This window comes from Peromyscus maniculatus, chromosome 16 (genome assembly GCF_049852395.1).
Source record: "Peromyscus maniculatus bairdii isolate BWxNUB_F1_BW_parent chromosome 16, HU_Pman_BW_mat_3.1, whole genome shotgun sequence".
NCBI classification, from domain to species: domain Eukaryota; kingdom Metazoa; phylum Chordata; class Mammalia; order Rodentia; family Cricetidae; genus Peromyscus; species Peromyscus maniculatus.
Window position 1 is genome coordinate 35,287,649 of NC_134867.1, and position 14,313 is coordinate 35,301,961.

The 14,313-nt window shown below is 41.4% G+C and overlaps 1 protein-coding gene across 2 annotated transcripts in view; it reads right to left on the minus strand.

Annotated features, from left to right (window-relative positions):
- The window catches only part of Med23 (mediator complex subunit 23), a 47,478-nt gene that overhangs the window by 22,616 nt on the left and 10,549 nt on the right, over positions 1-14,313 (minus strand). Inside the window, exons 9-13 of one of the 2 annotated variants that reach the window (XM_006986697.4) lie at positions 13,594-13,706; positions 10,810-10,905; positions 10,204-10,221; positions 4,611-4,811; positions 321-464 (exon numbers count right to left, since the gene is read on the minus strand). In XM_006986697.4, the coding sequence (XP_006986759.1) occupies positions 321-464; positions 4,611-4,811; positions 10,204-10,221; positions 10,810-10,905; positions 13,594-13,706 (572 nt within the window). The remainder of the gene's footprint in view (positions 1-320; positions 465-4,610; positions 4,812-10,203; positions 10,222-10,809; positions 10,906-13,593; positions 13,707-14,313) is intronic. The other variant, XM_006986698.4, reaches the window with a different exon arrangement.

Genomic DNA, 14,313 nt, shown 5'->3' on the forward strand with positions numbered 1-14,313 from the left:
ACTTATTATCCGACCACTGAGTGATGTGTACAGATTAAAAGAACATTATGGCATTTTAAAACAATACAATTACTAAGAATGTGTAGGAAGAATTTTCTACACTAGATATCAATTGTTATTTAGGATAGATGTTAGAAATAACCTTGTTAAGTTTCTTTATTTTACATACAAGTAAAGAAATGTTAAGAGACTGCCCAGACCACCAATCAGAGTGAGCCCCAGCCTGGGAAATAAAGTCTCTTGTGATTTGGTCCTCTTCTACAAAATGCACATAAATCGGATAAGCTTAACCTCTCTGTTAAGTACTCGGTCAAACTTACTTCCTTTTCTGGATACAGCAGGTCAAAGAGCTTCATGACAGGAAGAAAATCAGCAAGTGCGTTTTTCTGAATACTTCCAGAGATGAACTGGAGCAGAACCCACATCAGATGGTCTCTGCCTTTAATCAGTCCTCGCCCTGCTAACTGTAAAAAAAAAAAAAAAAACAAAAAAAAACACCAAACGTTCAAGTACAAATGTTCACACAGCTACTGAAGACGTGGGTGTAGAAAGCTGTGGGTTGTTTTTAACAGAGCACCTTGGCGTCACAATCTAGATCTCACGTGACCCCCAAAGGCACATGTGCTCTGAAGGCTGGCTGGCAGCTGCTGTGGAGTGCTGAGGGGCCGGGCTATGGGAAGAAGCTGTGTCACTGGGGGCACAGCACTGAAGGGCTGTTTGGACAGTGGCCCCTCTCTCTCTGCTTCCTGGCTGTTCTGAGGTAAATGCATGTCTTCAGTCACATGTTCCCGCACCATGAGGCACTGTGTTGCCACTGCTCAAAAGCATCCTAGCTAAACTACCACGGAAAGAAACCTCAAAAACTGCGAGGTCAAACAAGCCTTTCCTCCCTCTCAGTTCCTTATCAAGTCCAGTCACACTCACTGATGTGCAAAGGTGTCCAACCTGGTTTCTGTTCTCAGAAAGTCAGCATCTTAACTTTGTGCTTAGTAATCACTTAGTCTCATTTCAGCCTGCTAAATTACATGTGTTTCTTCCTGCACCTTTAAACCACACACTAAAAAAAAAAAAAAAAATCAGTTTTAGGACATAATTAAGTTGATCATGTATACATGAGAATAAAAATTAATATTATGTAATTTTTATTAAAAAAAAAAAAACCCTTATCAAAACACAAATACTGGGCTGGAGAGATGGCTGAGAGGTTAAGAACACTGGTTGCTCTTCCAGAGATCCTGAGTTCAATTCCCAGCAACCACATGGTGGCTCACAACCATCTATAATGAGATCTAGTGCCCTCTTCTGGTGTGCAGACAGAACACTGTATACATAATAAAATTTAAAAAAAAAAAGAAATAATTAAAAAAAAAAAACACAAATACTTTTTACCAAAATTACTTTTTTTTTTTTTTTTTTGGTTTTTTTTTTTTTTTTTGGTTTTTTTTTCAAGACAGGGTTTCTCTGTGTAGCTTTGCGCCTTTCCTGGAGCTCACTTGGTAGACCAGGCTGGCCTCGAACTCACAGAGATCCACCTGCCTCTGCCTCCCGAGTGCTGGGATTAAAGGCGTGCGCCACCACCGCCCGGCCCCAAAATTACTTTTAACTTACAATCCCTCAAGAGCTAGTTAAAACAAGTCTCCTCATTTACAGTAGATTCTAGTAGAAACTTCTGGTGTGTAAAGGGGTATAGCAGCTCAAAGAATTTGAACTTGTTAGAATTCTCTATCTCTAGCGAATAACCACACTGCCCTGGTGCACACCTCCGTCATTCAGCCAGCGCCCAGAGCATGAGGGTGAAGGGTCCTCAGATACGCTGTTCCGATGCGTATGCCCCCCACTCCCAGTACCTAACAGACAGGTAAAGACTCAAGACCCTCTTCCTGTGCCCCTGGACCTTCCACTGCTGCACACTTCCTCAGCCCCGCCAACAATGGACCCTGGCGGGTAAGAGGCCGCTGGACCCCCCACCCATGTGCACACTCCTGCTATGAGGCCCTGACAGACAAGAGATCCCGACCTCCTGTTTCCAGAGAAAAACTGTGGTACTCAGGGTACTCACTGCAACCAGGAAAGGTAGAAGTCTCTGGACCTCCTGTGCTGTTTGTGTGCATCTTAGGTGCTGTCTGTCTGTCTGTCTGTCTGTGTGCTATGCTGTCTGTCTGCTGTGTGCTATGCTGTGTGTGTGCTATGCTGTCTGTCTGTGTGCCATGCTGTCTGTCTGTCTGCTGTGTGCTATGCTGTCTGTCTGTCTGCTGTGTGTTATGCTGTCTGTCTGTCTGTCTGCTATGTGCTATGCTGTCTGTCTGTCTATATGCTGTGTGCTATGCTGTCTGTCTGTCTGTCTGCTGTGTGCTATGCTGTCTGTCTGTATGCTATGTGCTATGCTGTCTGTCTGTCTGTCTGCTGTGTGCTATGCTGTCTGTCTGTATGTCTGTCTGCTGTGTGCTAGGCTTTACCTTCCTTTCTCCTGAGTACACCTTGGCTGACAAAGACAGAAATGAACCCCCCCCCCACACACACACACCAATTCTACTGCTGCATGATCTTCCAGACCAGGGAAGCTAGAGGACGTGATCCACCTACACCTGACACACACACAGTGTTCCACGCATACCCCAGCATGTAAAGTTAGGGGTCCTGGAATCCCCAGCTTCACTGCACACTGCCACACCTTATGAAACCCAGCTCTGAAGATGAGAGGATACACACAAACACACACCGCACTGACTCTGGCTTACCACAAGCTGGAGGGCAATACAAGAGGGTGGGGTGGAGAAGAAACAGAACGTACTATATGCATATATAAAATCAAAGGAGAAATTTAATCAGTGTGTGCATGTGCGTGTGTATAAAAGAATCCACGCTGTAGTGATGTTATGGGTGTACTGCGTCTTCATTTGCACTCAGTGCCCCTAAAATCTTACAGCGACAACCACTTCCCATGTGTCTCCCCGTCCTGAACTCACTGCCCTGTCCTTCTGCTCGTGACCGGGTGGAAAGTAGGGAGCAAGCGGTGAGTGCTAGCTGCCTGTTAAAGCCTCAGGTCCCTGCCAGTGCCCCGCTCTACACTCCTCAGCCCATCTTGTCTAGGCTCTGGCTCTTCCTTCACATTGGTGCAGACCTTCACCCCCCCCCCCCTGCACTGGTTCCCTCCCTGTTTTGGTCCTGCCTCTCTCTGTACTCTAAACTTACTCCGCATTGCCATCAGCAGTCCTTTCTCCAACACGATGCTGCCACGTCACTCTTCACTGCTGCCAAAGAAAACCTAAGCTCCGTGCCCACAGGAAGCTGCCTGTGCCTGTCTGCCTCCCTGCTCTCCTCCTATCATCCGAACATAGTTTCTTTCCAGTTTTCATGTAACTGCCTCTTTCCAAAAACTAATAGTACGGGTAGGAACGTACTTTGTATGTTTTTCTCTTGGGAAACTCTATTCATCTTTGAAGTATTAGCTTAAACATCTCTCTGATGAGTCGGGCAGTGGTGGCACACGCCTTTAATCCCAGCACTCGGAAAGCAGAGGCAGGTGGATCTCTGTGAGTTCAAGGCCAGCCTGGTCTACAGAGTGAGTTCCAGGAAAGGCGCAAAGCTACACAGAGAAACCCTGTCTCAAAAAACCAAATCTCTGATAAAGCTAGTTCTGAGATCTTCATTTAGGGACTTTCACTTACTCTGTAGGGAAACATGCTTTCATGGTATACTGGCTGGTTTTTTTGTTTGTTTGGTTTTTTGTTTTGTTTTGTTTTGTTTTTTGTCAATTTGACACAAGCCAGAGTCATCTGGAAAGAGAGACTTTCAACTGACAAAATGCCTCTATCATTTGATAAAATGCCTGTAGTTAACTCTGGGATGATTGATAGATATGGAGGCAGCACCCTGGGCAAATGGTCCTCAGTTGTGGAAGAAAACAGGCTGAGAAAGCCACGGGAAGCAAACCTGCAAGTTGTATACATCCATGGCCTCTGCATCAGTTTCTAGCTCCAGTTTCCTGACTTGAGTTCCCCGCTTTGTGGTAGACTATAAACTGTAAGATGAAATAAACCCTTTCCTTCCCAAGTTGCTTTTGGTCACGGTGTTTATCACAGCAACAGGCACTTAATTAGGACACATGGTAACAACTACTACAATAAAGTTGCTCATATATATAATATATATTATATATATTCCCCTCTATCATAGGACTCCTTGGTGGTACTGCAGTGTCTTTTCATTTTGTATTACGTGGTCCTGGCATTGTGACTATGTAGAATGAATGACAAATTCATTCAGTTTTTATAATTAGAAAGAAAATTGAAAAGTTAAAAACCATCAAGGGTCTAAACAGAAACCAGGCATAGAAAAGCATGCCTTTATCAAAGCACTTGGAAGCCAGAGGCAGGTGGGTTTCAGAGCAATCTAGTCTATACAGTGAGTTCCAGACCAGTCAGGCAACATGTGAAACCCCCCACCTTTAAAAAAAAGGGGGTGGGGGAGCAAGCTAAACAAAACCAAAATGAGGGCCCCGACTTCTGTGCCCTCTGAACCCAGGACACTGGCAGTGCTCAAAGCAGTCTAAGCCATGCCCATCAGCAGCAGGCAGCGTGGCTCTCAGCAAAGTGCGCTTTGGTACATACCTTCTGATGGAGAGAAAGGACCATGTGTGGGAAACTGGCAAACTGGAAAAGCACAAAGAAAATGAGCTGACTGGAGAGATGCTGCCACAGGAGCTGGCTTGTTCCCCCATCGTCAAACTTCTCCTCGGTCTCAGACCTCTCCATGGCATACACCACCAGGTCCACCAACTGGTCCTCCAGCACAGGGCAGCGCTGCTTGTGCTGTAGGGCAGAGATTGAACACAGTATTCCAAAAGCCTCCTGGTTAGTTCTGACATCACCAGTTAATGGGCATTAATTGTGACAAGAGGCTGAGAAGCATGGGATGGAGTTGAAGTTAAGGCTAGATCTAGTCTATTAAAGCTGCATCATGTCATGTTACCACAGGATGAGTTTCAGGAAAAACATTTCCATGTCTCCCGCTTCCAATTAATTTTAATTTTGACTACAGAATTGTTTCAATTTGACAAAAGGCAATCAAAGTACAGTTACTACTTTGTTAAGACAATAGGTGAAAATGGACATGAGAGGGAGATACCATTATTTTAGGAGATACCTAAATTTCCAGAGACTAAATATTTAGAAAAAGCAAATGAAGCAATATGTAAACCTGTGGGTTTTAAGTGGCAGCTCCATGTCCACAGTTCCATCACTTACAAACGTAAACCAGCTATCAGAATGTCTGGTCTTCAATGTGTAGCAATAATCCTGATTTCAAAATGGAAACTTCTTCTATAACCAAAAAGAAACTGATCTCTGAGTTAACCTCTGCTCTTCCCTTCTTAGAAGGTCAAACATAATGCAGCTTTAATTTTCAATTAGATCATTTTAAAATCTAAAACAAGAAAAAGAGTTGATTTAAACACTAACAATGAAAATGCAACTTCCCTTTCTAGAGGCAAAAAGATTTGTGCTTTTAAAAGTGATTTAAAATGTACTTTTACCAGAATTAAGTCATATTTTAAAAGCAACTTCATTTTTTTCTTTTTAAATGCTGTATTATGTAGTAGCAGGCAGTTGGAAGCCTTTCTAATGAACACAATTACTAAAATGTAGATGATTTTCCCTATACTTTAGATTTAATTATCGATGTCTTTTGCCATGAAAAAGGGATATGATTTCTTGAATTCATAGAAAAATGCAAAATGGGGACAAATTTGGAGAAACAGAACAATCCACTGCACCCTCTTTGCATGCTTTGCCAGCTCCACATGGTAAAGCTCCACCACAGCTGCACTTTCTCGATGCATGCAGATAAAGCAGACATCTACCCAGAACAGTAAGCGTCAATGGTCGGTTCGTATTACGTTTTTCCAGAAACACAAGGCCATGGTCACAGTTCCACCACGTTACAGGTTTACAGAGAGCAATCGAAACACCACCAGTGGGGACTCCAGTACTCCTCCTCCAAATGTACTTATCAGTATGAAGCAGAGCAGAGTGCAACAGACAACACTACAGACTAGTTCTCAAGTCAGCATGCAACTACTGTGTACAGGGCTTGAAATTCACTAGTTCTGCCAACCACCGACAACCTAGGAGATGTGCCAGACAACACAAGTTTAGAACGAGGTCATTCGAAGTAGACAAGAGTCAGAAAAATTTGGGAAAAGAAGGAAAGCCAGGATTTCCAGTAGGAATTTTTTTTTTACTAGTGATGAGAATTTGCTTCTGCTTTGGAGACTAGCCAATTTTTCAACTATTCCTCCATCTGTGGAGGTCTTCCATCAGTCTACTTCAGGAAAAAGGAACAAACTAAATGAAACTACCGTTCAGCACCTGAGCCATTTTGGGGCTCCCCTTTCTTGTATGAGCTATTTGTTTTTTTAAAGAGTGGATGTTTACCTACAAGTTTTCGGCCATGTTGTGATGTCACATGGTTAGTGGTTTAAAGAGGAATGCCAAAAATTCTAGAATTAGGACAAACTAAAGGCGACTGGAAATTCTGTTAAAGCTGGTATCCTTCAGCCTATGCCATGCCTGTTCACACCCCAGCTTTTCAGTAAGAATAGAATACACCAGGGGTCGCTCTGCTACCTTAGACCTTGGCATCTGACGGTAGCAAACTATGTATTCGATTAATTTTTTGGATAAAGTCAGGTACTTTCCTTAAAACCAAACATAAAGGTGGATTAAGCACATGGCTTTATTGACCAGTTTGGCAGTAACAAAGGAAGAAAGGCCTGAGATATAAAATGACCTGTCCTTCTACTTTTCAGTAACTTTTGTGACAGGCTAGTACTCAGGAGGCAGAGCAGACCGGCTGACACCAGGGCAGGGCTACGTGGATGTTGTAAAGGCAGCCCATTGTATCAGAGGGTTCCAGGTCAGCCTAAGGTACCTCAGCTATCTATCTATCTATCTATCTATCTATCTATCTATCTATCTATCTATCTATCTATCTATCTATCTATCATCTATCCATCCATCCATCCATCCATCCATCCATCCATCCATCCATCCATCCATCCATCCACCCACCCACCCACCCACCCACCCATCCATCCAGGCTTTAGTTTTCTGCTTTTTTTTTTTTTTTGTGTGTGTGTGTGTGTGTGTGTGTGTGTGTGTGTGTGTGTGTTTTAAAGCCAAGTTTTGCTATACAGCTCTAGCTGACCTGGTACTTACTATAAAGCCCAGGCTGAACTCAAACCTGAGTCAATCTTCCTGCCTCAGCCTCCTGAGCACTGGGATTAGAGGTGTGACACCACAATTGGTTTGCTTTAGTTTTCAATTACTATAAAATAGGTACCTTCAAACCAAAAGTCTTCATCATACTTCAGATTGTCTCATAAAGTGGACTAAGTGAACACTTCAAAGCTTTAACAATTTAATTTATAAATCACTAGACTGGCATAAATGTTGAGCTTTTAGTTTATAGTGTATCTATATGCATATTTATTTTAAACCTGTTTTTAACAATGAGAACATCCAAATTTGGTATTTTAAAATTAATTTTCTACATAATAGTTCAAACTGTACTAGACCCCATTTTAACCCTCAACCCTAGCCTGCCCTGCTTCCTTCCCACCTCTAGGAAAACTGGTAAATGGTACTGCTTTTCATCATTCACTCATACTCACTACTGAGAGGCAGGTGACACTTTTTATATAACAGCTCCCCTTTGCATTAAAAATTTCAGAAACTTGCCGGGCGGTGGTGGCGCACGCCTTTAATCCCAGCACTCGGGAGGCAGAGCCAGGCGGATCTCTGTGAGTTCGAGGCCAGCCTGGGCTACCAAGTGAGCTCCAGGAAAGGCGCAAAGCTACACAGAGAAACCCTGTCTCAAAAAACCAAAAAAAAAAAAAAAAAAAAAAAAAAAAAAAAAATTTCAGAAACTTTACTTCTAAGGGCTCAAGTTAATAGAAATTTATATCAATTTTAATAGTGTCTATTCAGAGCAAGTTGGGAGGAGTAAATCTCTCTTGTCTATTAATCCCCTACTTTAACCAAGGAGGCTGCCAATCAGAACCAGATCCCTATGTTAGTAAATAGCTTCCAGAGGCATTTCAGAGAGATGGTAGCCAGAGCCTATACACAGCATACAAAAGCTTAAGAAGTGTAAGTGATTTGTGATGCTTTTAATTGTAAGAAATAAGATAGAAACTCTGCTGTAAACACAGAACACAACATTTCTTTTTCCACTGTGTTTGACCTCAACATTCTACCTTGCTGTGGCTGTGGAACTGGGCTATTTATGACCTGTCTGTGACCAATTTTAGGATTAACCATAGCCCAATTCCTACTGGAAAATGCAATATGGACAGGCCCTAAAGTCTTCAAGCTTTAATTGTTGCACTGTTAGAGAAAGAACAAGAAAGTACAGCACAGGGTATATAGTTCTGTAATGATAAAAGATGCAGTTAGATGATTTGATCCTTTTTATTCATGTGGATTTAGCCTGCATGTTCTTTTATACCCTACTTTCCATATGTAAAATAATATACCAAGGCGGCCCTTCGGCATATTATCTTGCATCTGTAAACCCTCTCACTACAGAGCTGCCTATGACAACAATTACTGATGATTCGTGAATTTTTGACAATGTTTACACTTCGGTGGGACCAAAACTAATAATGTTCTGTCAGCATTTCCATTATAAACTTTATTTTTTATGGATTTAAGTCTTAGTCATAAACTTTTTATAGGTTGAAACTTTTAATTAAAATGATCAGATTGTAAATACTCTTCTTGGAATTATTTTGTCAATTTCTATTTGGAGGCTAGCTGCCTCCTTTCCCCAAAGGAGGTAGGGAAGCCACAGATAGCTGAAGATATCTGGGGGATGTATTTGCAGCTCGAATGACATTTAGTCACCGTATTATAAAAAAATTGAGTCAAGTATGACTTAACTTTCACTGAAAAATTAGTTTTAAGACAAAGTGTGAAGCACTCTTGCAAAGTTAGCTAATACTTACCTCTAGCGCAGGTGAAAGTGGATTGGAGTTAATGACTTGGTATTTAAAATGTTAATGTGACAGATTACAGGAGGTGACTGTCAGGTACTTTAGTGGTCAAGGAGTTTCAGTTTCACATGTATAAAGGCTCTTCCAAACAAGGAAACTTGGTAAATTTTTAGAAGAAAAAACCAACTGAAAGTAATAAAGAAGGAACTACTACTGGCATGAGTTTGGCATGCAGTTTCAACACTGAGCAAGTTTTATGGCCAAGCCGTATGTCCGTAAAAATAGGGCTTTATCAATGGAAGCACTGGTACAACCTTCACTATGGTATTGCAAACAGCAACGCTACTTTACTGAGCCTAGACAAGAGCGTCTTTTGAAAATCAAAAAGTGGCTCTATTTTAATTATGCTGGGCTCAAAAATTGTTAACAAAAATAATTGGAAGCACTATTTTGCTTAAAATCTCAAAGGTACAAAGTCCTGGAGCAGACTTGGGACTGCATAAAAGTTTGGCATGTCAAATGTAGCCATCGTGGTGTTCTCCTGCCACAGGTGGGCTTCAACCGAGGAGCCCACTCTAAGAGAAGGACAAAGAAGGGTGTTTGTCAAGAGGTGTGGGGCCACCTAAGAGTGTGACATTTCTTAGTCAATCCCCAGATTTCCAAAAAAGCCTTCCTTGTTTAAAGCTCACCACTCCAACTTTTAAAAGAAATGTATCTCTATTAAAATGTTTTTTTTTCTTTCCTTTTTAAAATTGTTTTGGTTTTAAGGCAAATCAACACAAGTATGTTTGTTGTTGTTATTTGTTTTTCTTAAGTCTGGAAAGATACGAGGCTACCACCAATCTTTCCAACTCGGAAAATTCCATCAGGCTAGCTTTAGCCCTCAAATGAAAACAGTAAAACGGAGTGGGGGGGAAAGTCCCATCAAAAAGTGACAGGTTTTACTGAGTGCCAAGTGTTGTCTCTTTCTTAAAAAACAAGAAACCAAAAAAATATATATTAAAAAAAAAAACCACCAAAAACAAAAACAAAAACCATCCACCAAAAAGAACTGTCACATCCCAAGAAGGTTTTTCAGTGGCCTTGGTCTCAGCATGGTCCCGCCAATTTCAAGCCCTGACCATACACGTATCGTCTAAATGAATCAGTGGCTACAAAGCGGCCAGCGTATCGTTAGTCACAATACAACAGTAAGGTTGTGAACATACCTGAGCAATGTTCAAGGTCTAGAGCATTGGAGGATGGGCAGGACAAGACAGGACAGAACAAAAATAAAGGAAGAAAAAAAGAAAAGACAAAACAGTGACTATGAGGCCAGCCTCAAGAAACCCAGAGTCAGCACAAACCCGCCCACATGTCAAACCACCAAAACCGAACAAACACACATCAAAAAAAGAAAAAAAAAAAAAAGAAAGAAAGAAAGAAAGAAAAAGAAAAAGTCAGCAAGGCGGCCACTCTGAAGATATCAAGGGTTATAAAAAGACACCCCAACAACAACAACAAAAAAAGGTAAAAAAAAAAAAAAAAAAAATGGTTAAGTCATGTGTAGGTTTCTCTGGCAAAAGGTAACTTGAAACTGGCCTTATAGAAAAAAAGCAATGCAAAACAAACCAACTTTAAAAATACCTCCCTTCAAATTTAAACATTCTTAATGCAATATATAAATGATAGAAGAAAACATTGTTGAATAAACTATATACTAAAAAGATCATCAAAGAATTCTTAACTGTTTTGCTCAGTTAACTACAGCAAAGAAAATAGAAAAGAACAGTGCAGATCTACAGGTGAGATTGGCTTCTGGCATAGTACAGTACCTGCTTATTTAAACCTAGCATATTGCAGACCATATCCCTGGAATAAGGCTGCTCCAATACATATCTCAACAAAGCAGTCTGTGGTTCAAACAGATCCTTTAAAGGGAAATAAAAAAGAAATTACTGCTTCAAGATTAACAAATGTGAATTCAAATGATTTGGAATTAAAAGTAAAACCTTCTAAGGCACTTGTTACCTTTCCAGCACACGAAATCTGGTGGGGGGAAATTATATTTAGTTATGTGTTCCCACTTATTTGAAAACCAGGGTGAAAGCCTTGTGTGAGGTCTTTTAAGGGTTAAAAGTCAAGACAACACTAGAATCAGATCTTTTCATTTCCCCCTTTTCCTGTAAACAAAACATTTACAGTTTTCTGTTTTATTAGAGTCTCTACTTAAAACGTCAATTTCATATTGTCATCAATTTCATATTGTCAATTTAGATAGGCTTTGTCCTTGGTGATATTTCTTAGACATAATGAAGCATCACTAAGATTTTTGCTTCCTTTCTATGCAAAACTGACAATTTTGCAGAAGTTTCTATGTATCTAGGCATACAATTTTTTTTTTAACTAAATCCAGGCTATACAATTACTAGTACAAAGGTACACCCAAAAATAGAACCTTTTCCTGAGTTTGCAGCTCTTTTTCTAACCACCTGGCAGCTTGAGTATTTCTAATATAAGCTGCTGGGTCCTGTGTCTCTAGCAAGATTGTCAAAGTAACCTTAGCACTTAAACACAGCTTTGGGAAAGGAGTAGGGTGATGCCTGTGTCACTTTGGTGAACCTGCACTTAAATATACTAGCTCTAATACAGCAGTGCTTGCTAGACATATATAAGAAGACTCTGTTTTCCAGCACACACATCATCTTTACTTCCGGGTGTCACTCTGACAGTCACTGCAAAGTTTACTTCAAATACTATTTGCATAACGGTTACTTGATTGTATTTTCATAGATCTCTTAGATGGAATACTGAAATGAATGGAGGGCAATTTATGAGCTGATTTTTAAGATCTGCTTTTATAAACTGCACTAGTGGAACTGTGAGGTACAACTGAAGAGCCATCATCGCCTATTTAATAAGTATTTTTTCCTTTGCAGTGGTCCCCGTCCTCAGCTCACTCCAGCTCCACACGGCTTGCCGCTCCGTTCTTCACTAGTGCTTTACCTGCGAGAGCGACAGGAGACATCCACACCCCTCAAGTAGTCACTGTGAAGGATTCCTTGTGAGGCTGGAGGACGGCCTGGCTGGTAAGAGCAGTGGCTGCTCTTCCAGAGGACCAGGGTTTGATGCCCAGCACCCAAAGTGCAGCTCACAACCACCTGTAACTCCAGTTCTGATGCCAACTTATGACCTCCACAGGCACTGCATTCATGTGTCATATGGACAGATATGCACACTCATATACATAAAATAAAAATCTCAAAAATTAAAAAAAAAAAAAAAAAAAAAAAAAAAAGAATTCCCTGGGCCATTTTAAAATAGAAAAACCAGTCAGTTTTACACAGAAAATTCCATAGTAAGGGTTGGTTTGTAGACACAGGTCATTTTTGTTTGCTTGGTTTTTGCTTTGTTTTTCTGAGATAGGGAATCACTCTGGTCTGGAACTTACTATGAAGCCCAGCATGGCCAGACCTCGTAGTGTCCTCCTGCCTCATCCTTACAAGTTCTGGGGTCACTGGCTTGAGCCACAACAACTAGCTTTGTGGATACAGTTCTAAGGACAACTAGACTTCGGAGCCAGGGCAATCTGCAAGACTGCTCATTAATGCAGCAAGGGGGACCGCTCTTTCTTAACAGGAAAACCCCAGTGATTCCAAAAACACACCTGCTTTGCTTTGGTATTAAACTTGGAAACATGACTTCAGACAGCCATATTTGTCGTAAAAATTGCTGTAAGGAAAGAATCTTCTGCTTAGAAATCTAACCAAAGACAATGGATGCAGTTCCCAAACAATCTCTTCAAGTCAACCACTACTGCCAAATTTGAAAAGGTAGATGCCAAAAGACCAATAGTAGTGTGTGCAGGTCCTGAGTTCAGACACTGAGTCTTTTATTTCTTTAAACGTAGAGCCTTGGACAGGAGCCCTACTTAAGGAGAGTTTTCTATATCTAAGTACCACTAAGGCAGATCCACAAACCACAGAGTATATCCGGGTAGTAGAATGACATAATAGCCACAGCCAGATGTGGCACTACACAGCTGCCACCTCAGCACTGGCAGGCAAAGGCAAGGGGGCCATCGCAAGCTCAAGGCCAGACTACTGCACAGAGTTCCAGGCCAGCCAAGGCTACATAGCAAGACCTTAGCAAAACCGAAACCAAAGACAACACCAAAACACACACTGTAAAATACAGTAAGCCATAAGCTATCTTTCTTTAAGATTGACTTTTTTTTTTTTTTTTAAAGATTTATTTATTTATCATGTATACAGAAGAGGGGGCCATTACAGATGGTTGTGAGGCACCATGTGGTTGCTGGGAATTGAACTCAGGACCTCTGGAAGAACAGTCGGTGCTCTTAACCTCTGAGCCATCTCTCCAGCCCAAAATAGGGCAAGGTTTTTTTTTTTTTTTTTGGTTTTTCGAGACAGGGTTTCTCTGTGTAGCTTTGCGCCATTCCTGGAACTCACTTGGTAGCCCAGGCTGGCCTCGAACTCACAAAGATCCAAGATTGACTTTTCCAGACTGTTACGAGGCATCTGGCATCGAACACTTGACAATACGGGATGGCGACTCTTAAGTGGCCAAAAGTGACACTGGATTTAATTAATACATACCTTATCATACGGCAAAAGGCCTTTCAGAGGAAAGCGAAGAGTTGCAGGGTCCAGTTTCCAGGAGTTACAGATGGCTCCTGAGTTGTTGACGACAGGCAGAAGACTGCAACGGCCTGCACGCATTACAAGAATATTCCTATGTAAACCTCACCGAGGCAATGCCAGCTTCTTCACACCTCCTTAGTACTTCATGACTATGCATGCTGAAGCAGGCACCGGTTTACATGCTCTTAACAGTGCTGTCACAGACTCAAGTGTGAGAACTTTCACTACCTGTATTCCTTTCAGATGGCTGAACAATCAATTTGTACAAGGCTTCCAAATTCACAACTGTTGCATTTTGTTTAAGAGTCTAAGGCAGAGATCAGCCAAGTGCAGAGCCAAATGGAGCTGGCCATCTGCTCTAGCAAAGCTGTAATGGTGCACAGTCACCTCTGCAGTCCGGCAGCAGACTGACTATACACAACACAAAGCTTCCGATGCTTATGAGATGGAACTACGGACACAGCCTGAGATCTCTTCTCTAGGGTTAACGCTCAACAACAGTGTCACGTAGATACCACAGATACTCCAAGCTCAAACTATCTGAAGTAAACTCAACATCATCTTTCTTAAGATCTGTTTCACTTCTATAATTCATTTAATGATATTAATATTCAACCAGTTACAAAAACTAGAGCTCAGAATTTTCAGTCTAGAATTTATGTAGTTTATTTTTAT